Source organism: Salvelinus fontinalis, chromosome 19, assembly GCF_029448725.1.
Source record: "Salvelinus fontinalis isolate EN_2023a chromosome 19, ASM2944872v1, whole genome shotgun sequence".
Lineage (NCBI taxonomy): Eukaryota > Metazoa > Chordata > Actinopteri > Salmoniformes > Salmonidae > Salvelinus > Salvelinus fontinalis.
This window is the reverse complement of record NC_074683.1, coordinates 36914144-36940927: the sequence shown is the minus strand read 5'-3', so window position 1 is coordinate 36940927 and position 26784 is coordinate 36914144. Positions and strand designations below refer to the sequence as shown.

The window sequence follows — 26784 nt, the reverse complement described above, 5'->3', positions numbered from 1 at the left end:
GACAGGTTCATAAGACATTCATAACCCACATAGGGTTTATTTAAAGAATGCACGTTACATTTGCATATGATTCAACAGTGAAAAACATCACATCATATTGCAAACATAACACAGTGTTACATTTGCAATATGATGTGGTGAATCATATTGCAAACATTACACACAGTGTTACATTTGCAATATGATGTGTTGAATCATATTGCAAACATAACACAGTGTTACATTTGCAATATGATGTGTTGAATCATATTGCAAACATAACACAGTGTTACATTTGCAATATGATGTGGTGAATCATATTGCAAACATAACACACAGTGTTACATTTGCAATATGATGTGGTGAATCATATTGCAAACATAACACACAGTGTTACATTTGTAATATGATGTGTTGAATCATATTGCAAACATAACACACACTGTTACATTTGCAATATGATGTGTTGAATCATATTGCAAATGTAACGTGCATTCTTTAAATACTTTAGAAATACAAAATTGAACGTCCTGATGACCTCAGGATGGCCGGGCAGTGTTAGTGGTTCCTCTCCATCACTCGTTGCGTGGAAATTTCATCATGTCGATTTTGGTGATGGTACCCCCGCGTTGAAACATATTGCAATTGTACAAAAGTCAACTAGCAAGTCGATGTCCGTCAGTCAATTGGATATTGTCAGACACCAAACTAATACCATCTGACGCCAAACTCACTTTTTCCAACTCCTTTAGAAGCCAACTATAACATATTTCAGAGCAGGCCCAAAATTCACAGCGTTTTCTCTTTAAACCATAATAAAACAAATAATACGTAGTTATGTTTTAGCTGCGGGTCCAATTTTCACATTATGTTTAGCCCTATGTGAGGCGACCTGGAATCCCAAGTTTCGGCTCGATAGGTCATTCGGTGCCCGAGCAAAACCCTAATTGGTGCTGAAAATCCCCTTTTTTCATTGCCTTGCTACGGGGTCCTTGAATGAGCAATCAAACAGGCTCGTTGGGGTCTGTCTCTATGGGCCGAGCCGGTTTCAATGCACCTAGTCTTGAGACTCTGGGACTTTTCTAAATGTCGTCAGTTTCGTTGAGCTGAAAATGAATTGAAAACACAGCAAATACACGAGGCTGTTTATCGGTCTGAGAACCTTCTAAAGCCACATAAATCACCGTGCACAATCGACCTGAGGTCTAGAACAGGTTTGTAAATTTTCAGAACTCTAGGTCTGACGGTTCTTTAAGAGTTCAAACAAAAGTAACTACTACATGCACTGTCTGCCTCTTAGCCCCTCAGTGTGTCCCTCCATCATTTCTGTGTGGGTGTGTATTATTATTATTTTTTTAATCTGATGGGATGAATGACTGATTTACAGTTCAGGAGGGTTGTCTATTCACATATATGAAGTTTTGGAAAGATTTGACAGTTGAAAATAAACACATATACTCACTGGAGTATGCTGTTAGAGAATCCTGAGTTTTAAGTCTATATGTTAAAATTTGACTGATTTACATAGGGCTGAATGCACTATTTCTCTCAAACTGCAGGTTGGCTATTGCAAACACTTTTAGGGTGATTTAACCACTTCCGGTTGCTCCAGGAAGCTTAGAATCGAAAAAGTCAAAAATGTCAAAAATTTGGAAAAAACGTATAACCTCCTTTAAAAAAGTGCTTTCTGGACCGTTTTTTGAAATTCTTTCGATTTTTAGGTCAATTACACATGTAAAAGAACTGTATGAAGATACTTAAATCACATTTTATTATCATAATTTTTTTAAATGTTTACTTGTACTTAAGGAATATGTTTTGTGCATTTGCAATCTGATTTAATATGAAGTCAAAAATGTGAATAAATTAGAAAAAACTTATCAACCCCTTTTAAAAAAGTGCTTTTTGGATTTCATAGTCGAAAATAACATTTTGTTTTTAAAAGGCCAAAATTAAGCATTTAAAACCGTTTTGAAAAATGACGCCTGGTAACCCAAAACATAGACTATTTTTTGACTTTTTTTGGAAACCTCCTTAAATCACTCAGGCCGGACCCCCATTGACTCGAGAAGAAAAAAACAAAACAAAAATTCCAGAAGAAAAAACATAGAATATTTTCTGACTTTTTTGAAAACCTCCATAAATCACTCAGACCAGCACACATTGATTTTTGCCCGTAGTATAGTGCTCCCAGAGCGGGTATGGAAGTCTGGATCCCCCCCTAAAAGCATTTAAGGCTCTGTGTGTCTTTAAGCACCATACTTTTTCATTCCATCATTGCTGTGTGTGTGTGTGTGTGTGTGAGCTTTTCTTTGACATCTGTTTAGAGAAATGACTGATTTACAGTTCATGAAGGTTGCCTAATCACACACTTAAAGTTTTGGAAAGATCTGACTTTTTTAACCCTTTGAAACATCACCTATGACCCCATTTTAAGGCACTTCCGGTTGGCACAGGAAGCTATAAGTAAACACCTATCCTGATCGGGGTATGCTTTTACATAATCCTGAGTTTTAAGTCTATACGTTAAGAACTGACTGATTTACATAGGGTTGAATGCACTATATATCACAAACTGCTGGTTGGTTATGGCAAAACACTTTTAGGGTGATTTTATCACTTCCGGTTGCTCCAGGAAGCTTAGAATCAACACAGGTAGACCTCATAGTGGCCTGATGGACTGACATCAAAGACAGGTTCATAAGACATTCATAACCCACATAGGCTTCAGGTTGAATTTAGAGGTGCAGTCAATGTATTCCAATGGGGAGACATGTCATTGTAAACTGTTTGATGTAAACACCTTCTTTTAACTGTCAAGGGTTAATGCCACAAGGTCAGGGTTAGGCTTGCACAGATCGGGAGGACCTTAAGAACACTCCTGAGGTGAAATTGTGTTTCTAACCTTAACGGTTCTCTCTCTGTGTCCCAAAAGCAAATGAAATTGACATTGAGGTCAAAAGGTCATTTGTGTCCGTTCTCTTGTAACGGTCGCTGCGCTAAGACCGAGCGAGCTACGGTCAAGCGGGGCGTCTCGTTGAACTCGACACGGCCTAGAGATAATAGTAATGCCATTGTGGGCTTTGTGTGTCTTTAAGCACCGTACTTTTTCACTCCATCCTTCCTTTTTGTGTGTTTGTGTGAGAGAGCTTTTCTTTGACATCTGTTGGGAAAAATGATTGATTACAGTTCATGAGGGTTGTCTAATCACACAAGTGAAGTTTTGAAAAGATCTGACCTTATTACCCTTCAAACCTGACCCTGTGGCACCATTTTAAGGTACTTCCAGTTGACATAGGAAGCTGAAATTGAACACATATCCTCCTTGGCGTAGGCTCTTATATAATATTGAGTTTTAAGTCTTTATGTTAAGAACTGACTTATTTAAGGAGGGTTAAATGAGTGTGTGTTATTTCATAAAATCAAATAAAATCACAGGATTCTCGCAGAGCTTCGAGACCAACTTTAAAAATGTACGTCTGAACACACTGCAACTGGATCTGTGAATTTTTTGGGGGAAAAAATCCTCTTTGTAAACATCACCAAACGGTCAATGTACTATTTCTCTTAAATTACGATAGATAAATGGCTGGTTCTTTTTTTCCTGACACCGTATGCTTATGTACTTTGACATGAAGCGGTCAAATTAGCACCCTACTTGCATTTTAACCCTTTAATCCCAGAAAAATGGCCATAACTCAAAAAGCGCCGAGGTCTCGACGCCATCTTGTTCGGGGCCAACTGCCCATTACTCCAAACCTACGCTTGCCGAGTTTCGTCTTTGAAATATTTTCAGTTTAGGAGAAAAGGCCGCGCTCGTTTGCCACGTGTTCGTGCGCCTGCAATATGATTTATTTTCCCTCTTGTGGGAATTTTTGAGAATGCAGAAAAAAGTCAAAAATTTGTCATTTTTATAAAACGTTTTTTTTTGGGGGTGACTTCCTGAAAGAGCTCTCCGCCGCCCACGGCCCGACGCCGTCCGCGATTTTCTGCGACGTCGCAAGACGTCAGGTAAGGGACCGTACATTTGCAATGGGACTTTCTTCACTAACCATACGGCTCCCGTCTCAGAGTTCCCTTAAGGTATGTTAATGCTGTGCCCACTCTAAATGGAAGTCCTTGGGTCTGTTAATGCTGTGCCCACTCTAAATGGAAGACCTTGGGTCTGTTAATGCTGTGCCCACTCTAAATGAAAGACCTTGGGTCTGTTAATGCTGTGCCCACTCTAAATGGAAGACCTTGGGTCTGTTAATGCTGTGCCCACTCTAAATTCAAATTTATTTATAAAGCCCTTACATCAGCTGATGTCACAAAGTGCTGTATAGAAACCCAGCCTAAAACCCCAAACAGCAAGCAATGCAGGTGTAGAAGCAAGGTGGCTGGGAAAAACTCCCTAGAAAGGAAGAAACCTCCCTAGGTTTCTTCCTTTCTGACTACTTTCTTCAAACCAGACTATGAGTGGTTTTCAGTCCTCTTCTGGCTGTGCCGGGTGGAGATTATAACAGAACATGGCCAAGATGTTCAAACGTTCATAGATGACCAGCAGGGTCAGATAATAATAATCACTGTGGTTGTAGAGGGTGCAATAGGTCAGCACCTCAGGAGTAAATGTCAGTTGGCTTTTCATAACCGATCATTCAGAGTATCTCTACAGCACCTGCTGTCGCTAGAGAGTTGAAAACAGCAGGTCTGGGACAAGTTTGCACGTCCGGTGAGAACGTCAGGGTTCTATAGCCGCAGGCAGACCAGTTGAAACTGGAGCAGCAGCACGACCAGGTGGACTGGGGACCGCAAGGAGTCATCAGGCCAGGTAGTCCTGAGGCATGGTCCTAGGGCTCAGGTCCTCTGAGAGAGATAAAAAGAGAGAGAGCATACTTAAATTCACACAGGACACCGGATAAAACAGGAGAAATACTCCAGATATAACAGACTGACCCTAGCTCCCCGACACAAACTATAGCAACGTAAATACCGGAGGCTAAGACCGGAGGGGTCGGGAGACACTGTGGCCCCGTCCGACGATACCCCCGGACAGGGACATGCAGGCAGAATATAACCCCACCCACTTTGCCAAAGCACAGCCCCCATGGAGATTGAGATAAGATGAGGACTTTATTTAGAGTATAATTTCCTGGAGATGCACTTGATCTGTAACCCTGGCCCTGCTGGGGAGTTTGATAGGGACAGAGATGAGAGGAGGCCACAACTCACCCTGACCCTGCTGGGGAGTTTGATAGGGACAGAGATGAGAGGAGGCCACTTTAACAGGAGTGTTGTCTAAACCTGTTGTTTGCGTCTTGTCTGTCTGTTTGTATTTTTAACTTTGCTTGTCTTAGTGTGTTTCTTTTAAGCTCAATGTGTCTCGCTCTCTCTTTCGTTCTTTCTCTGTTTCTCTCTCTGTAGTTCCTGCTGTACTGTGAAGGCACCCGCTTCACAGAGAAGAAGCACCAGATCAGTATGGAAGTGGCTGAGAGTAAAGGCCTGCCCAAGCTCAAATACCACCTGCTGCCCAGAACCAAAGGCTTCACCACCGCACTCAAATGCCTCAAGGGCACAGGTGGGGCATGCATTCAAGCGCACACACACACACACCAGGGTTCTCCCCAAAGAATGGAAAAGGGCGCCGCGCCACCTTGTGATGACTGGCCGCGCCGCCTTGTGATGACTGGCCGCGTCGCCTTGTGATGGCTGGCTGCGTCGCCTTGTGATGGCTGGCTGCGTCGCCTTGTGATGGCTGGCCGCGTCGCCTTGTGATGGCTGGCCGCGCCGCCTTGTGATGACTGGCCGCGCCGCCTTGTGATGACTGGCCGCGTCGCCTTGTGATGACTGGCCGTGCCGCCTTGTGATGACTGGCCGTGCCGCCTTGTGATGACTGGCCACGTCGCCTTGTGATGACTGGCCGCGTCGCCTTGTGATGACTGGCCGCGTCGCCTTGTGATGACTGGCCGCGTCGCCTTGTGATGACTGGCCGCGTCGCCTTGTGATGACTGGCCGCGTCGCCTTGTGATGACTGGCCGCGCCGCCTTGTGATGACTGGCCGCGCCGCCTTGTGATGTCTGGCCGCGTCGCCTTGTGATGACTGGCCGCGCCACCTTGTGATGACTGGCCGCACGCCGCGCCACCTTGTGATGTCTGGCCGCGCCGCCTCGTGATGACTGGCCGCGCCGCCTCGTGATGACTGGCCGCGCCGCCTCGTGATGTCTGGCCGCGCCGCCTCGTGATGACTGGCCGCGCCGCCTCGTGATGTCTGGCCGCGCCGCCTCGTGATGTCTGGCCGCGCCGCCTCGTGATGTCTGGCCGCGCCGCCTCGTGATGTCTGGCCGCGCCGCCTCGTGGTGACTGGCCGCGCCGCCTCGTGGTGACTGGCCGCGCCGCCTCGTGATGACTGGCCGCGCCGCCTCGTGATGACTGGCCGCGCCGCCTCGTGATGACTGGCCTCGTGATGACTGGCCGCGCCGCCTCGTGATGACTGGCCGCGCCGCCTCGTGATGACTGGCCGCGCCGCCTCGTGATGACTGGCCGCGCCGCCTCGTGATGACTGGCCGCGCCGCCTCGTGATGACTGGCCGCCGCCTCGTGATGACTGGCCGCGCCGCCTCGTGATGACTGGCCGCGCGCCGCGCCGCCTCGTGATGACTGGCCGCGCCGCCTCGTGATGACTGGCCGCGCCGCCTCGTGATGACTGGCCGCGCCGCCTCGTGATGACTGGCCGCGCCGCCTCGTGATGACTGGCCGCGCCGCCTCGTGATGACTGGCCGCGCCGCCTCGCGATGTCTGGCCGCGCCGCCTCGCGATGTCTGGCCGCGCCGCCTCGCGATGTCTGGCCGCGCCGCCTCGCGATGTCTGGCCGCGCCGCCTCGCGATGTCTGGCCGCGCCGCCTTGTACATATTATACATTTTTTATCATTTAAGGCCAGGCTCCATACCCTAATAGGTTTGTTTTTTGCTCTAGATTGCAGAAAATGTCAGTTACAGCCGTTCAAAAACGCCGTACCACCTTTTAAAAACATACTGGGGAGAACCCTACACACACACTGATTTTCTGTTATTGTGTCTGTCATCTTCTGTTTTTAGTGTCTGCTGTGTATGATGTCACACTGAACTTTAAAGACCACCAAGTCCCCACTCTGCTGGGCATCATCAACGGCAAGAAATACATGGCAGATATGAGAATCAGGTGGGTACGGATCAATAGATACGACCCTGTGGTTATTACTGGAGCTGTTTCAAATGGAAGCCCATGATGCTCTGTTAGCTCGTTGGCACTGTTCTAAGCACATTGGTATTTATCATAGAGAGATAATGGACTGCTTAACTCAGCTGGAGTCTTGTGCTGCTGGGGTAGTCATGTCCTGTCCTAACCAACACACATGGATAATGCTGCTGGGGTAGTCATGTCCTGTCCTAACCAACACACATGGGTAATGCTGCTGGGATAGTCATGTCCTGTCCTAACCAACACACATGGATAATGCTGCTGGGGTAGTCATGTCCTGTCCTAACCAACACACATGGGTAAAGAGCGGAGGAGAGAGAGTGAGAGAAAGGGTGGAGAGAGGGCAGTGAGGTCACAGAAAAGCTGCGGTGAAAAGCATGACTCTGACTCATGTCCTGGAGACCATCATTAAATACCAGAGTTAGTATCAGGCTTCTGTTACATCAGCTACACTGTAAGATTACAGAGAGACCTCAACTCTTACAGGGAGTTGGGGGCTCCCGATTGGCGCAGCGGTCTAAAGCACTGCATCTCAGTGCTAGAGGCGTCACTACAGACCCTGGTTCGATTCCAGGCTGTGTCACAACCGGCCGTGATTGGGACTCCCATAGGGCGGCGCACAATTGGCCAAGCGTCGTCTGGGTTAGGGTTTGGCCGGGGTAGGCCGTCATTGTAAATAAGAATTTGTTCTTAACTGACTTGCTTAGTTAAATAAAGGTTAACTAAAATAGACTAAACTGTAAGATTACAGAGAGCCATTTGCAGGGGTTAAAGTTCTCCGTCACTGTAACGTATTTTCATCATATGGATTCTGGAGAGGTTGTTTTTGTGATCAGTGTGGATCTGCAATGAAAATACTGGTTTGGAGTCTGGTTTGCCTAATACCAACAGCAGCATGTTTGTTCTACAAAATATATTTCCAAATATTGTATTTTCTCTGTTACGCTGTGTGCACTGAACTGACATGCATATTGAGGCCCGTTTCTAGAGGTGGAAATTATATTTTAGATGGTGTCGGCATGATTTAATTTTGGAGTATAATGTCCCTTTTTAAAAAGTAAACAACTGAGTTTCTCAGTCCGTCATAAACATTATCCAGAGGAAGACCCCGCCCTACAAGGGGACTGGAGTTGGTCAAACTCAGTTTGATACATGCACAAAATGATCCTCTTTCCCTAAAAGCATGATGGTCATGACTTTCTGACATGAAAGGGGAGGTTATTAACTTGGGCCCAGACGATTGATCTGAGATCAACTTTAATCCCATGACTGAAACGTATCTTTTTTTCTTTAAACCCTGCGTATGTCTGATTGCGTCATGAAAAGTTTTGTTTTTGCAATCGTAGAGACCATTTGAATAACAACATTGAGAGACCTTCAAAGGCTCATTGCCTTTTTTATTAGATGGCAGAGAGGCAGATCAAGATGGCTCCCTTGCATGAATGAGCCCTGCGTGAGGTTAAATGGGAAAAGTAGCCTGGTGTGGCAAAAACAGATGCTTATTTTATGGCCCAGTCCTACTTTTACTGTATGAGGAACCCCCATCTGAACCTTGAGTTAGTTTGCTCTCTGGTGGTGAGATGTTGCTACAGCAGACGCTCATTCTCCTGCATTCTGTTGCCACAGCAGACGCTCATTCTCCTGCATTCTGTTGCCACAGCAGACGCTCATTCTCCTGCATTCTGTTGCCACAGCAGACGCTCATTCTCCTGCATTCTGTTGCCACAGCAGACGCTCATTCTCCTGCATTGTGTTGCCACAGCAGACGCTCATTCTCCTGCATTGTGTTGCCACAGCAGACGCTCATTCTCCTGCATTCTGTTGCCACAGCAGACGCTCATTCTCCTGCATTCTGTTGCCACAGCAGACGCTCATTCTCCTGCATTCTGTTGCCACAGCAGACGCTCATTCTCCTGCATTCTGTTGCCACAGCAGACGCTCATTCTCCTGCATTCTGTTGCCACAGCAGACGCTCATTCTCCTGCATTCTGTTGCCATAGCAAACTCCCCCTGCTATCTCCTGCATTGTGTTGACTGCCTGTTTCCTCTTCTCCGGCCTGCAGGCGGTTCCCTGTAGAGGAGATCCCAGAAGATGAGAAGGAGTGTGCCAACTGGCTTCATAAACTGTACCAGGAGAAGGTAAGGCTCTTTTGGTACTTGAGGTTTAACTGAATAGTGTTAAATGTAGAGACGCTTTCTTTCCTGTAGAGGTCAGACATATAAACTCCTATCAGATGAGTTACACCTACCTTTATTTTGAAGTAACAACACAATGTTTTACCAGGTTTGGTAGTAGCCACCTACTCTACCTTGACATTGTCTTTCTCCAGGATGCTTTGCAGGAGCACTACCATAAAGAAGGCACTTTCCCGGGTCCCACCATCACCCCTCCTCGCCGGTTGTGGACTCTACTCAACTTCCTGTTCTGGGCGGCCCTGCTGCTCTCACCCCTCATCAACTTCGCCTGCGGGGTGGTGGTCAGCGGCTCCCCCCTCCTCATCCTCGGCTTCAGCCTCTTCCTCATCGTAGGTGAGTAGAGGGTACACAACAGCTGCAAGCACTTCCTCTCCACTGTTAGCTTGGCACACACACATGAATGTACCTGAAATGTTGACTAATGTGTATAGTTCATGACAACAAAGTTACATGTAAGTAAATATTATAATTTCGTGAGTGTTTTTTTGCCTCTTAAGATTTGGTCCATCATCTGTCTGTTTTTTCTTTTTGGTCCTCTTCAGCCTCCTTAGCCATCCGGCGCCTGATCGGTGTCACAGAGGTAAAGAAGACAGGCTCCAGTTACGGCGACGAGGGGTCCAAGAAACAGAACTAGACCTCTACCTCCCCCCTGTTGGTTGCTGTACGGTCCTCCTGCGGTTCCTATCCCTCTATTCTGTTGTCCTGCAGGTGCAGTCAGCACGCCGGGGAGGGGGCTAAGCCATTACACCTAGAGATAAAACCGATAGATCTGGATGGGACCAAACCATTACACCTAGAGATAAAACCGGTAGATCTGGAGGGGGCTAAGCCATTACACCTAGAGATAAAACTGATAGATCTGGAGGGGGCTAAGCCATTACACCTAGAGATAAAACCGATAGATCTGGAGGGGGCTAAGCCATTACACCTAGAGATACCACAGATAGATCTGGAGGGGGCTAAGCCATTACACCTAGAGATACCACAGATAGATCTGGAGGGGGCTAAACCATTACACCTAGAGATACCACAGATAGATCTGGAGGGGGCTAAGCCATTACACCTAGAGATAAAACTGATAGATCTGGAGGGGGCTAAGCCATTACACCTAGAGATAAAACAGATAGATCTGGATGGGGCCAAACCATTACACCTAGAGATAAAACCGATAGATCTGGAGGGGGCTAATCCATTACACCTAGAGATAAAACCGATAGATCTGGAGGGGGCTAAGCCATTACACCTAGAGATAAAACCGATAGATCTGGAGGGGGCTAAGCCATTACACCTAGAGATAAAACCGATAGATCTGGATGGGACCAAACCATTACACCTAGAGATAAAACCGATAGATCTGGAGGGGGCTAAGCCATTACACCTAGAGATAAAACTGATAGATCTGGAGGGGGCTAAGCCATTACACCTAGAGATAAAACCGATAGATCTGGAGGGGGCTAAGCCATTACACCTAGAGATAAAACCGATAGATCTGGATGGGACCAAACCATTACACCTAGAGATAAAACCGATAGATCTGGAGGGGGCTAAGCCATTACACCTAGAGATACCACAGATAGATCTGGAGGGGGCCAAACCATTACAGATAGATAAAACAGATAGATCTATAGGGGACCAAAACATTACACCTAGAGATAAAACCGAGGGATCTGGATAATGAGAGGAAAGAAAGAGAGAGAGAGGTATGACCATGGAAGGAGTGTGGAGGGAAAGGAAGATGGTCTGGAGCCAGCTCTCTGTGGAGTAGGAGAGGGTAGAAGGAGAGGCTATGACCAGGCTCTTTGCCCCCCTTAACAACTCCCTCGGATGTCCCCGGCCCCGCCCACTCTTCACCTCCTGACCACTGGGGTCCTCACCACCGGACAACTAATCAGCTCACCACACAGAAGCAAGCCCACTTCCTGTTCTGAGCTAACCACTTCCTCTTCCTGTCACATGCTCTGGTCCTTTTTTTTTTTTTTTTTTAGGTGGTGTTACTCATGTTCACCTCTTGTAACAACATACAGTACATCGCCCCTCGTTCTACAAAATGACTGGACTTCAAATGGGAACCAGTTTCTTGAGGCTCAGCCTGGTTTCCACTTTGCTTTTAACCTCTAAGAAAAAGGTGCTTATTTTTCACTGTGCTTCCTGTCTCTGCTGTGGGAGCCCGCCCCCTTTTATATTTGTTGTCCAGATTCAAGATCAAATATAATGAGGCGTTTCCATGATTCTACAAGTCTATGCATTCTGGTCACGGTTGAATATTACCACGGCACTTATTTTCATCTGGGCTATGTACAACAGCAGAGATGGGACTTCCAGTGTTTTAAATACTGAGGCAGGTTTCTATGTGTTAAGACTACAGTAAGGGCTCTGTATTCATTAACTACACGCTAACTAACTAATTACCTACTTACTAACATTTTATCTTTGACATGATATTCGACTCCACTGTTCCAATGCCCTCAAGTTCTGACTAATTATTATTTTATGTAGGTTGTTACCGCATTCTCCCATGCTTGCTCACAAGTAGATGTCTGCACACACATTACCATGCCATTTTATGACTAGCCAGTTCCTGAGTGAACTTCTCTTCTTCTGTTGTCTCCGCTCTGTTTTACACAGCTCAACCACCCCTGGTGTCTTTACACAGCTCAACCACCCCCGGTGTCTTTACACAGCTCAACCACCCCCGGTGTCTTTACACAGCTCAACCACCCCCCATGTCAGTGTGACTCTTATAATAACCAATTCCAGTCAAAACAGACTATAACCCCACCTACCCTTTTTATAGTTGAAATACACTTGCTACTGATTCTCCTCTCCAGCTGTAGACTCTAGTAGTGTTTGCCTCTGCAAGGGTGACTGTTTGATTGGTTACTAAGTTCCTGTCTCTTAGGCTAGGGTGATTTGATTGGTTACTAAAATTCTATTCCTACCTCATCTCTTCCTCTACTAAAGTCTTGTACTCAGACACACTCCACGATCCTTCATCTGTAATGATGCACTGTGGGTAGTTGAATTTTCTCCATGATAGTACTGGCATGTTTATTAGGCCCTGGTGTATGTTGACATGGTGCAGGATTAAAAGGATCTTATTGAATTGTAATTACATGTACATGTGTCATTTAACAGAAGCTCTAACCCAGAGCAATTTACCGTCCTTAACAGTACTGTTCTACATCTCAGTAGCCAGCGATATGTTACTAAAAGCTGCTTACAGACCCTGAGCTGCACAGGAAGGAGGTTTTTGCCGCGTTGTTTATTTTTTGCTGCTATTCCCAGCATGCCACAGCACCACCCCTGGGCTCAGGCACTGCTACTGCACTTGCTTTCCAACACACCTGCACTTGCTTTGAACACATCTCACATTTGTTTATCTATTTACACTCTGATGACCCGCCCCATCTGTGATCTGAAAGGGTTGTATTAGGGAGGGTGCTGACTTTCCTTTACAAACTGGGATTGACATGAAAGCAGATGTCAGATTACAGGTGACTGGTATTTCCTGAGTGCAACACGTCGTCATCATCATCCCTTGTCTGGAGAAGACACCCATTCTGTGTTACGACGTCACCAGCTTCTCTCCGTATGTTGATCATGTCCTTTGTTCTTCTTTCATTTTATTGTAGTGTTTAAATGGTTTTTAACCAGGACAGATTCATGCAAGCCTTAACAGAGTGCAGCTTCATTATATTTTGTGAACGTAGGCAGACCACGCTTCCTCTGCCCCATTATAGTACATTTGGATTGACTAGTGGTGTGAGAGACTGATTTAGTAAGATTCACATACATCTGCCCTCTGTTAAAAAAAAAAAAAAAGAGGAACTCCTGTTTATTTCTCAATATAGAATCCTGGAAACAAGTATTTTTTGGGGGGGTTAATTGATAAGGTATAGTTAGTGTTAAGGCTGAAGAGATGGGGGTTCCATAAGAATCTGCTTATTGTTACAGTAATAGTTAAGAGGGCCCCATTTTTAGCAATAGACTCCGTGTCCTATGATGCTTCTGTGTTCGATAGCTCTGTTACAAATCCTGTTACATCTCTCAACTGTCAATACAACTGTTACAGTAGCTTAGGAGAGATCTGGGCCCGTATCCACAGAGTCTCACAGTAGGACTGCTGATCTAGGATCTTTCCATATATTCTTATTCATTCTGATCTAAAAGGCTAAACTGGTCCTATATCAGCCCTCCTGCTCTGAGAGGCTTTGTGGATACGAGCCCTGTTCTAAGTTGTGGGGCATACGTTTTATCTCATCTCCACAGTGTCCTTCCCATACTGTAATTCCAAACTACAGTACCCATCGGGCACTGGTGCAGTCCCACCACTCCCTCAGGTATCTATCAGTTAGCTGTGTTTACACAGGCAGCCCAATTCTGATATTTTTTTCACTCGTTGGTCTTTTCACCAATCTGATCAGATCAGCTGGAGAAAGGACCCAAATTACGCTTCCTGTGTAAACGCAGCCTATGGTGTATCTATTCCAGAGCAACAGGACAAATGCAGAGAAGTTAACACTATTTGACATTTTCTAACACTGGAGGTTTGTACTGCAAAAAAAATCCCACAAATTTCAGATTTTCTTATTTTTGTTAAAGTTCTCGAAACTAAAGAAACAATGTTTGAAATTCAACACTGAAATATGAACCTTTTTTGGCATGAAAGTTGTTCACTTAAAAGTGGCATCTCGACTCAACTTACATTTGTCTTTTTTCTAAGTCTATTTGTATCTGTTGTTTCTTTAAGTAAACAATTAAGAATATTAAAGGATTTAATCAGGCAATTCTTATTTCAGTTTGTTTGAATTTGTCTGAATTAATTTCTCAATATGTACTTATGCACAAGAACCACACTGTCTTCAGACCGATGACGTCGTTCCAATGAGACCGCGGTGTCATTGTCTTCGGTCAGCTGGTAGTTAATGGCAGAACCACACAGAGCATGCCCTTAAGCTGCGTTTACACAGGCAGCTAATTCTGATCTTTTGTCCAATTGTTGGCAAAAGAGCTGATCTGATTGGTCAAAAGACCAATTAGTGGGGGGTATAAATCAGAATTGGGCCGGCCTGTGTAAACGCGGCTATAATACAATATACGTACTGTACAGTGCATTTGGAAAGTATTCAGACCCCTTGACTTTTTCCACATTTTCTTACGTTACAGCCTTATTCTAAAATGGATTAAATAAAACATTTCCCTCATCAATCTACACACACTACCCCATAATGACAGTGAAAACAGGTTTTTAGAAATACTTCCAAATGTATAAAATAAAAACTGAAATACCTTATTTACAGAAGTAATTCAGACCCTTTTCTATGAGACTCGAAATTGAGAAGGTGCATCCTGTTTCCATTGATCATCCATGAGATGTTTCTACAACTTGGAGTCAACCTGTGGTAAATGCAATTGAATGGACATGATTTGGAAAGGCACACACCTGTCTATATAAGGTCCAACAGTTGACAGTGCATGTCAGAGCAAAAACCAAGCCATGAGGTCGAAGGAATTGTCCGTAGAACTTTGAGACAGGATTGCGTTGAGGCACAGATCTGGGGAAGGGTACCAAAACATTTTGAAGGTCCCCAAGAACACAGTGGCCTCTACCATTCTTACATTGAAGAAGTTTGGAACCACAAAGACTCTTCCTGGAGCTGGCCGCCCTGCCAAACTTGAGCAACTGGGGGAGAAGGGCATTGGGAGGTGACCAAGAACCTGATGGTCACTGACAGAGGTCCAGAGTTCCTCTATGATGATGGGAGAACCTTCCAGAAGAACAACCATCTCTGCAGCACTCCACCAATCAGGCCTTTATGGTAAATTGGTAAGATGGAAGCCACTCCTCAATAAAAGTCACATGACAGTCCACTTGGAGTTTGCCAAAAGGCACCTAAAGACTCAGATCATGAGAAACAAGATTGTCTGGTCTGATGAAACCAAGATTGAACTCTTTGGCCTGAATGCCAAGTGTCACGTCTGAAGGAAACCTAAGGTGAAGCATGTGTAACGGATGTGAAATGGCTAGCTAGTTAGCGGGTACGCGCTAGTAGCATTTCAATCAGTTACGTCACTTGCTCTGAGACTTTAAGTAGGGTTGCCCCTTGCTCTGCAAGGGCCGCGGCCTTTGTGGAGCGATGGGTAACGATGCTTCGTGGGCAACCGTTGTTGATGTGTGCAGAGGTTCCCTGGTTCGCGCCCGTGTCGGGGCGAGGGGACGCCGTAAAGTTATACTGTTAAATTGATGCTGTTGACCCGGATCACTGGTTGCTGTGGAAAAGGAGGAGGTTGAAAGGGGGGTGAGTGTAACGGATGTGAAATGGCTAGCTAGTTAGCGGGTACGCGCTAGTAGCATTTCAATCAGTTACGTCACTTGCTCTGAGACTTTAAGTAGGGTTGCCCCTTGCTCTGCAAGGGCCGCGGCCTTTGTGGAGCGATGGGTAACGACGCTTCGTGGGTGACTGTTGTTGATGTGTGCAGAGGGTCCCTGGTTCGCGACCGTGTCGGGGCGAGGGGACGGTTTAAAGTTATACTGTTACACACAGGGTGGTGGCAGCATCATGCTGTGGGAATGTTTTTCAGCGGCAAGGACTGGGAGACTAGTCAGGTTTGAGGGAAAGATGAACGGAGCAAAGTGCAGAGAGATCCTTGATGAAAACCTGCTCCAGAGCACTCATGACCTCAGACTGGGGCGAAGGTTCACCTTCCAACAGGACAACGACCCTAAGCACACAGCCAAGACAACGCAGGAGTGGCTTCGGGACAAGTCTCTGAATGTCCTTGGGTTGCCCAGCCAGAGCCCGGACTTGAACCCGATCGAACATCTCTAGAGAGACCTGAAAATAGCTGTGCAGAGATTCTCCCCATCCAATCTGACGCATCTTGAGAAGATCTGCAGAGATTAATGTGAGAAAGTCCCCAAATACAGGTGTGCTAAGCTTGTAGCCTCATACCCAAGAAGACTCAAAGCTGTAATCGCTACCAAAGGAGCTTCAAAAAAGTACTGAGTAAAGGGTCTGAATACTTATGTAAATTATATATTTCAGGTTTTTATTTTTAATAAATTTGCAAACATTTCTAAACTTGTTTTTTCTTTGTCATTATGGGATATTGTGCGTAGATTGATGAGGGGGGGGAAACTATTTAATCAGAATAAGGCTGTAACTTAACAAAATGTGGAACAAGTGAAGTGGTCTGTATATGTACATTAATAAATGTCTATAAAGGCCTATAAACACAACATCAACCTCTTAGAGAGGGAAACCAAATACTTGGATTCAGTTAAGTCAAGAACACATTCTTATTTACTATGACGGCCTACCCTAACAACACTGGGCTAATTGTGCGCCGCCCTAGGGGACTCCCAATGACGGCCGGTTGTGATATAGCCTGGATTTGAACCAGGGTCTGTAGTGATGCCTCTTGCGCTGAGATGCAGTGCCTCCGACTGCTGCACCACTTGGGAGGCCCAGTGAACTACCTTTGTGATTTAAAAAAAATATATATATATGTTTTATTCAGATTTTTAAGGGGGTGCTGCAGCACCCTCAGCACACACACGGCTATGCCCATAACATGATACAGACGCCACCATACTGGAAAATATGAAAAGTGGTGCCACATTATCAGCAGTTTTACTTTGGTGCCTTATTTTAACACAGGATGCATGTTTTGGGAATGTTTTATTCTGTACAGGTTTCCTTTTAACTATGTTATTTATGTTAGTATTGTGGAGTAACTTTAATGTTGTTGATCCATCCTCAGTTTTCTCCTATCACAGCCTTTAAACTCTGTAACTGTTTGTCCTCATTGTGAAATCCCTGAGCGTTTTCCTTCCTCCCTGGCAACTGAGTTAGGAAGGACGCCTGTATCCTTGTAGTGACTGGGTGTATTGATACAACATCCAAAGCCAAATTAATAACTTCCCCATGCTCAAAGGGATATTCAATGTCTCCTTTTTTATTTTACTCATCTAGTAATACGTGCCCTTCTTTGCGAGGCATTGGAAAACCTTCCTGGCCTTAATGGTTAAATCTGTTTTTGAAATCCACTGCTCGACTGAGGGACCTTACAGATAATTGTATGTGTGGGATACAGAGATGAGCTATTCATTCAAACAATCATGTTAAACACTATTATTGAACACAGAGTGAGTCCATACAACTCATTATGTAACTTGTTAAGCACATTTTTACTCCTGAACTTAAATAGACTTGCCATAACTAAGGGGGTTGAATATTTATTGACTCAAGACATTTCAGATTTTCATTTTGTATTCATTTGTAAACATTCTAAAAACATAATTCCAATTTGACGTGTGTAGGCCAGTAACACAAAATCTAAATGTAATCTATTTTAAATTCAGGCTTTAACATAACATCTGAAGGCATAAATACATCTGAAGGCCCTGTATGTGTCAGTCCATGTCATTTATTGTTTAAAGAAATAGTTAGATATATGTTATCTTTACTGGTAAATAAATTACTGCATTTCTCAGCGACGTGGGTGGCGTTATATTACAGTCAGGAGAAATTAGACCTTTGGCTGTTGAACGATCACACGGAATGACATTGAAGAGTGTAGAACAGTGTAGACAAAGCTTGGGGGGGGTGACCGTTTCCTTCGATACTGAGCCCAAATGAATGGAAGTGATAGCCAGGTTGAATGAGTATATTCAGGGAAGTCCAACACTGGGAGAGAGAGAGAGGGTCTAAATGGCTTCCAGACACAATGGTCAGTTACTGATTTATTTCTAAGCTTTTCAGCGTATTGTTTTTAGTTGTCTCACATTGTATTTATATTTGTTTATTGTTGACTTCATGAAGCAGAGGAGGGAACACGCCTCGATCCACATCAACGGGACTGCGATAGAGTGTCAGCAGTTTTAAGTTCCTCAGCATCCACATCGCCAAAGACTTGACATGGACCAGGAACACCACCACTCTTGTCAAGAGGGCTCAACCGCGTCTCTACTTCCTAAGGCGGCCGAAGAACATACTACCACTGCACCATCGAGAGCGTCCTGACCGGTTGCATCACGGCCTGGTACAGGAATTTCTCCACCCACGACCGCAAGGCCCTCTAGTACATCACTGGGTCCGTGTTCACAAGGCCCTCTAGTACATCACTGGGTCCGTGTTCACAAGGCCCTCTAGTACATCACTGGGTCCGTGTTCACAAGGCCCTCTAGTACATATCTGGGGCCGTGTTCCATCCATGACATCTACTTGAAATGGTGCCTGAGGAAGTCCCGCAACATCATCAAGGACCCCACACTCCCCAGCAATGAGCGGTTCTCTCCATTATTGGAGCATGAGGTCTGATACCAACAGGCTGAGACAGTTTCTATCTACTAGCCATCAGACTGCTGAACACTTTAAACAGACTGACCACCTACTCTGATTCTTCTCACCTTAGCACACCCTAAACCTGTCACGATCGGCGTCAGGAGAAAGAGAAGAGGACCAAGGCGCAGCGTGATACGAATACATACTTATATTTAATAAACGAAGAGAAATAATATAGACAAATACAAAACAACAAAACGAACGTGACGCTATATATAATAGTGCAGACACAAGCAACTAACACATAGACAATAACCCACAACCCACAATACAAAACAGGCTACCTAAATATGGTTCCCAATCAGAGACAACGCAAAACACCTGTCTCTGATTGAGAACCATATCAGGCCAAACACATAGAAATAGACAAACCAGACATACAACATAGAATGCCCACTCAGATCACACCTTGACCAAACGAAACATAAAACATACAAAGCAAACTATGGTCAGGGCGTGACAAAACCTAACACTAGATCCTAACCCTAACACTAATTCTAACCTTAACCCTAGATCACAGGTGTCAAACTCATTCCACGGAGGGCCGAGTGTCTGCGGGTTTTCGCTCCTCCCTTGTACTTGATTGATTAATTAACATCACTAATTAGTTAGGAACTCCCCACACCTGGTTGTCTAGGGCTTTATTGAAAGGAAAAACCAAAAACCTGCAGACACTAGGCCCTCCGTGGAATGAGTTTGACACCCCTGCCCTAGATCATAAACCTAACACTAATTCTAACCTTAACCCTAAACCCAAACTGGTTGTTTGTTTAATATTCTTGTGGGGAATAGTGTAGCTAATCACTCTCACACACACACTGGATCTCTGGGCTCTTGAGTGGTGCAGCAGTCTAAGGCACTGCATCTCAGTGCAAGAAGTGTCACTACAGTCCCTGGTTCGTATCCAGGCTGTATCACATCCGGCCATGATTGGGAGTCCCATAGGGTGGGGCACAATTGGCCCAGTGTTTTCCGGGTTTGACCACTTGGGAGCAAAAGTACTACTTAAGTAGTTTTTTAGGGTATCTGTACTTTACTTTACTATTTGTATTTTTGCCAACTTTTACTTCACTACATTCTTAATGAATTTTTTTAACTTTTTACTCCATACATTTTCCCAGACACCAAAAAGTACTTGTTACATTTTGACAGGAAAATCGTACAATTCACACACTTATCAAGAGAACACCTGTAAACTCACGCAAAGGCAGCGAGTGGACAGTAGAGGGCCTCCTCGAGCTTCTTAACCACCCTGTGGAGGCACATGACACTAAGGGGCAGGTCACTAGATGAGCACATAGCGAGATATGGGTTTTCTCCAGGAGATGGTGGAGAAGTCTGGAAATAGATACCATGATACCTACGCAAACAATGCCTGGGACCAGTGGCGGATTTAGGTATAGGCAACATGGGCAGCCGCCCAGGGCGGCATCTTGCCGGGGCGGGCACGGGGAGCCCACACAAAGAAATAATTATATATATTAAATTATATTATAATATTTGGAATGGTGACATTTGCGCGATCGGTTTTATATCTCTTATTTGCACGTCACGTCAATGATATCATGTCACCGTGTGGGACTGTGGGTCAATTAACCTTGTTGGAGTGGGCGCCCTGATTCTAGTTTGTGAGCTAGGCAGGCTACTGCCTGGGAAGGTCTCCCACTCAGAAGTACGAGATGGGGAGGGGGGCGGGGGAATCTATCAAATAACGCACCTCTAACTTTGTACAGTACTAATGCAATTTAGTTTTATTTGTGTGTTTTTTGTTAGCAGTAGCATTTTTTTTTTAACTAGGTAAGTCAGTTAAGAACAAATTATTATTTACAATGACAACCTAGGAACAGTGGGTTGCCTTGGTCAGAGGCAGAACAACATATTTTTACCTTGTCAGCTCGGGGATTTGATCTAGCAACTTTTCAGTTACTGGCCCAATGCTCTAACCACTAGACTACCTGCCACCCATCTGTTATGTTTGGATTCATATACTAAAATTTGTTTATATTTGTCTTTGTTACTTATTTTTTTTGTCTTATTTTTGTATATATTTTTAATATTTATATAGTTTTAAATGTTATGATTATTTATTTGTGTTGTTCCACATGTCTGAATAAAAATGACAGTTAGTGCAGAATGGTGCTTTTTTGGGGCGGGGGGAGGGGAGCTGAAAGGGGGCGTTCGCCCAGGGAGCCATACAAGCTAGAACCGCCACTGCCTGGGACAATGACATCACTCAGGACCCAGAGCTGCTGAGGATGATAGATGAAATGGTAGGAGGACACAGTGAGGGCAGTGGTCTTGGTTATGTTGTCATGAATTCACATTTTTCAATGGCCGTTGAGGTGAAGAGGTCAGCAGAGGGCGATCCTGAGATGGATGAAAGTGCAGAGACAGAGGGACACACTCAGATCTTTTTACCAAATAATTCCCCCCAAAACCTTTATCCTTACATTTTAATTGGTTCTGTGCCATATATGAAATCATGCAAATAGATTATATGAGCTGATTCTGTGAGGGCTCCACTAAGGACAGCAACAGGGACTGCTAATGGAGCTGGGTCTGTGAGGGCTCCACTAAGGACAGCAACAGGGACTGATATAGGAGCTGGGTCTGTGAGGGCTCCACTAAGGACAGCAACAGGGACTGCTAATGGAGCTGGGTCTGTGAGGGCTCCACTAAGGACAGCAACAGGGACTGCTAATGGAGCTGGGTCTGTGAGGGCTCCACTAAGGACAGCAACAGGGACTGATATAGGAGCTGGGTCTGTGAGGGCTCCACTAAGTGTAACAGTATAACTTTACGTCGTCCCCTCGCCCCGACCCGGGCGCGAACCAGGGACCCTCTGCACACATCGACAACAGTCACCCACGAAGCGTCGTTACCCATCGCTCCACAAAAGCCGCGGCCCTTGCAGAGCAAGGGGCAACACTACTTAAGTCTCAAAGCAAGTGACGTAACTGATTGAAATGCTACTAGCGCGTACCCGCTAACTAGCTAGCCATTTCACATCCGTTACACTCACCCCCCTTTCGACCTCCTCCTTTTCCGCAGCAACCAGTGATCGGGGTCAACAGCATCAATGTAACAGTATAACTTTACGTCATCCCCTCGCCCCGACACGGGCGCGAACCAGGGACCCTCTGCACACATCGACAACAGTCACCCACGAAGCGTCGTTACCCATCGCTCCACAAAAGCCGCGGCCCTTGCAGAGCAAGGGGCAACACTACTTAAGTCTCAAAGCAAGTGACGTAACTGATTGAAATGCTACTAGCGCGTACCCACTAACTAGCTAGCCATTTCACATCCATTACATAAGGACAGCAACAGGGACTGCTAATGGAGCTGGGTCTGTGAGGGCTCCACTAAGGACAGCAACAGGGACTGCTAATGGAGCTGGGTCTGTGAGGGCTCCACTAAAGACAGCAACAGGGACTGCAAATGGAGCTGGGTCTGTGAGGGCTCCACTAAGGACAGCAACAGGGACTGCTAATGGAGCTGGGTCTGTGAGGGCTCCACTAAGGACAGCAACAGGGACTGCTAATAGAGCTGGGTCTGTGAGGGCTCCACTAAGGACAGCAACAGGGACTGCTAATGGAGCTGGGTCTGTGAGGGCTCCACTAAGGACAGCAACAGGGACTGATATAGGAGCTGGGTCTGTGAGGGCTCCACTAAGGACAGCAACAGGGATTATTACTATATGAGCTACAGCAGGGACTCTGCTGGGGAGTTTTCTGATATGAGAGGAGGCCAGAGAGAAGAGAGTGGAGTCACATTAACAAGGAAGATGGAAGATAAACTGGGATTGAGGAATAAACATTACAAGCACAGACATAGTTCAACATTCAATTTCATTACAAATGCAATGTGGAATAAATCAAACCTTTAAAGGTCCAATGCAGCTGTTTTTATTTCAATATTACATCATTTCTGGGTAACAATTAAGTACCTTACTGTGATTGTTTTGAATGAATTGACAAAAATAGCAAAGAACAGTTTCTCAAGCAATCATTTTTCTAGAACTGTCTGGGAGTAATCTAGCTGTTATTGGAAGATAGGTTTGGAACTCCTTTTCTTATTGGTTTATTGACTAATTTACTGCCTGGTGATGTCACCAGGTATTTAAAAACTCCCACCAAAAAAGGTTGAAAAGTCAGGCAGTCCTTTCAAACAGCTCTTAAACTTGAAGGGCATTATCATGTTCACAATTTCACAGTATTATTCCAACCTCATAGTGTGGAAATATTTATAAAATCAAGTTTCTGATTGCACTGGGCCTTTAAAATACTATTGATCAATGATCAAGATGTGCATAGCATCAAAGGATGTGTTTTGAACAAACATTTATAAAATGGAGCAAATGCATCCCACGACACTTTTAGAAACAGCACTTGGTTTCTATGATATAATGTACTGTGTTCAAGGAATGTTTAAAAAAATGGTTTATTTAAAGTAATAATTTGTTTTTAAAAATGTAATGACAAAAAAAATATGAACAATAATGGCTCCATTGGTTATGATATGGGTAAAAGTAGCATTACTTTTCATAAAGAAAGTATCCTAATATTCAAATTCAAAATCTAAATTATACAAATCATATATATTTAAGAGATCGAAATATACTGAGGGGAGGGGCTGGTCCAACTCAAGGTGTCATACAAAATAAATGCCCCCCTAACCACACAAAGTACTCTTTTTTTCACATGACCCTCCCCTTGTACTCTAAAATTAATTGAACACCCTCCCCCCTCATAGAATTAACTCAAAATAATGTTTACGACCACAAATAACAATAACTGTAGCGACCCTGTGTTTAGAAACTTGGATATCAACTTCATTACTTCAGCATGTGTTTGTGGCACAGTCAATGCCTCGCAGGGCTACGGGCCAGAGGTTGAGGGTTTGCTGATCACCACAGACAAGCTCACTCTCCCTGCCTGTTTCATTACAATATGATCAGAGTCGGCTGCAGACAATGATTAGCTAGGGGGAAATCCGATTTTCAACATTTTGATACCATCTTTCTAATTATATCAAATATATGCAACACATTTTCAACCAACAGTTTTCTGTGCCAATGCACCACACAACCAATAAACAAAGCATACTGACTTTGGGCACTTCAACTTGAGAGGTCAAAGAAAACCACCCGCTGGTCAAACTCGACCAGCAGACCGCCAGTTGGGCAACCCTGATTTAAGGTGTTGTATAGCTGGGTTTCTATTCAATTGGCGACAGATTTTCATGTCAATTTTCTAAAGTCTTCATAAAAACAATATGACTGACCTTCATGTCCTTTAGTACAATTATACACCGGACAACATGACAGGGAACATTTACATTTACCGGACATTTCAGAAATTTAATGGACGTCCATATGTATTCAGATCCAACCTGGTGCAGCCTAACACAATAATTGTCCATCTCACTGTTCAGCTGACAGATATTTGAGCACTATATGTACAGTTGAAGTCGGAAGTTTACATACAACATAACCAAATACATTTAAACTCAGTTTTTCTGACATTTAATCCTAGTAAAATTTCCCTGTATTAGGTCGGTTAGGATCACCACTTTAATTTAAGAATGTCAGAATAATAGTAGAGATAAGGATGTTTATTTTGGCTTTTATTTTTAAAATCACATTCCCAGTGGGTCTGAAGTTTACATACACTCAATTAGTATTTGTCAGCATTGCCTTTAAATTGTTTAACTTGGGTCAAACGTTTCAAATAGCCTTCCACAAGCTTCCCACAATAAGTTGGGTGAATTTTGACCCATTCCCTGACAGAGCTGGTGTAACTGAATCAGGTTTGTCGGCCTCCTTTCTCGCACACCCTTTTTCAGTTCAGCCCACAAATGTTCTATAGGATTGAGTTCAGGGCTTTGTGATGGCCTCTCCAATACCTTGACTTTGTTGTCCTTAAGCCATTTTGCCACAACTTTGGAAGTATGCTTGGGGTAATTGTCTATTTGGAAGACACATTTGCGACTAAGCTTTAACTTCCTGACTGATGTCTTGAGATGTTGCTTCAATATATCCATAGAATTTCGCTGCCTCGTGATGCCATCTATTTTGTGAAGCGCACCAGTCCCTCCTGCAGCAAAGCACGCCCACAACATCATGCTGCCACCCCCGTGCTTCGCGGTTGGGATGGTGTTCTTCGGCTTGCAAGCCTCCCCCTTTTTCCTCCAAACATAACGATGGTCATTATGGCCAAACAGTTCTATTTTTGTTTCATCAGACCAGAGGACATCCAAAAAAGTACGATCTTTGTCCCCATGTGCAGTTGCAAACTGTAGTCTGGCTTTTTTATGGCGGTTTTGGAGCAGTGGTTTCTTCCTTGCTGAGCGACCTTTCAGGTTATGTTGATATAGGACTCGTCGATATAGGACTCGTTTGACTGTGGATATAGATACTTCTGTACCTTTTTCCTCCAGCATCTTCACAAGGTCCTTTGCTGTTGTTCTGGGATTGATTTGCACTTTTTGCACCAAAGTACGTTCATCTCTAGGAGAGAGAACCTCTCCTTCCTGAGCGGTATGATAGCTGCGTGGTCCCATGGTGTTTAAAGTTGCGTACTATTGTTTGTACAGATGAACGTGGTACCTTCAGGCGTTTGGAAATTGCTCCCAAGGATGAACCAGACTTGTAGAGGTCTACAATTCTTTTTCTGAGGTTTTGGCTGATTTCTTTTGATTTTCCCATGATGTCAAGCAAAGAGGCACTGAGTTTGAAGGTAGGCCTTGAAATACTTCCACAGGTACACCGCCAATTGACTCAAATGATGTCAATTATCCTATCAGAAGCTTCTAAAGCCATGACATCATTTTCTGGAATTTTCCAAGCTGTTTAAAAGCACAGTCAACTTAGTGTATGTAAACTTCTGACCCACTGGAATTGTGATACAGTGAGTTATAAGTGAAATAATCTGTCTGTAAACAATTGTTGGAAAAATTATGTCATGCACAAAGTAGATGTCCTAACCAACTTGCCAAAACTATAGTTTGTTGACAAGAAATTTGCGCAGTGGTTGAAAAACGAGTTTTAATGACTCCAACCTAAGTGTATGTAAGCTTCCGACTTCAACTGTATCAGGGCATTGAATGCAAAGGCCTATTGGTTTAGGTGCCCACTGTATGATATTCATATTTTAATATATATGTAGTACCAGTTAAAAGTTTGGACACACCTACTCATTCAAGGGTTTTTCTTTATTTTCTTTCATTTCTACATTAAAATGTATTTTAGATTTTAGATTCTTCAAAGTAGCCACCCTTTGCCTTGATGACAGCATTGCACACCCTTGGCATTGTCTCAACCATCTAAACCAGGCCAGAACTTGTCCGTGTAGACCAATTTGGGTTTCCAATCACTCCAAAAGAATGTGGTGATCAATGGTATCAAAAGCAGCACTAAGGTCTAGGAGCACGAGGACAGATGCAGAGCCTCGGTCTGATGCCATTAAAAGGTCATTTACCACCTTCACAAGTACAGTCTCAGTGCTATGATGGGGTCTAAAATCAGACTGAAGCGTTTTCTTTGTCTTCAGGAAGGCAGTGAGTTGCTGCGCAACAGCTTTTTCTAAATCTTTTGAGAGGAATGGGAGATTTGATATATTCAATAATTTTATATTTTCTGGGTCAAGTTTAGGCTTTTTCGAGAGAGGCTTTATTACTGCCACTTTTAGTGAGTTTGGAAAACATCCGATGGATAGAGAGACGTTTATTATGTTCAACATAGGAGGATCAAGCACAGGAAGCAGCGCTTTCAGTAGTTCAGTTGGAATGTGGTCCAGTACGCAGCTTGAAGGTTTAGAGGCCATGATTATGTTCATCAATGTGTCAAGAGATATAGTATTAAAAAACTTGAGTGTGTCCCTTGATCCTAGGTCCTGGCAGAGTTGTGCAGACTCAGGACAACCGAGCTTTGTAGGAATACGTAGATTTAAAGAGGAGTCCGTAATTTGCTTTCTAATGATCACGATTCTTTTGTCAAAAAAGTTCATGAATTTATCACTGCTGAAGTGGAAGCCATCCTCTCTTA

General features: G+C 44.4%; 1 protein-coding gene across 1 annotated transcript in view; it reads left to right on the top strand.

Moving 5' to 3' along the window:
- LOC129816678 (1-acyl-sn-glycerol-3-phosphate acyltransferase gamma-like) overlaps positions 1-14177 on the top strand; it is a 37277-nt gene extending 23100 nt beyond the window's left edge. Inside the window, exons 6-10 of the mRNA XM_055871444.1 lie at positions 5383-5536; positions 7053-7155; positions 9258-9333; positions 9525-9723; positions 9933-14177. Of these exons, the coding sequence (XP_055727419.1) occupies positions 5383-5536; positions 7053-7155; positions 9258-9333; positions 9525-9723; positions 9933-10024 (624 nt within the window). The 3' untranslated portion in view covers positions 10025-14177. The remainder of the gene's footprint in view (positions 1-5382; positions 5537-7052; positions 7156-9257; positions 9334-9524; positions 9724-9932) is intronic.
- The last annotated feature ends 12607 nt before the right edge of the window (positions 14178-26784 follow it).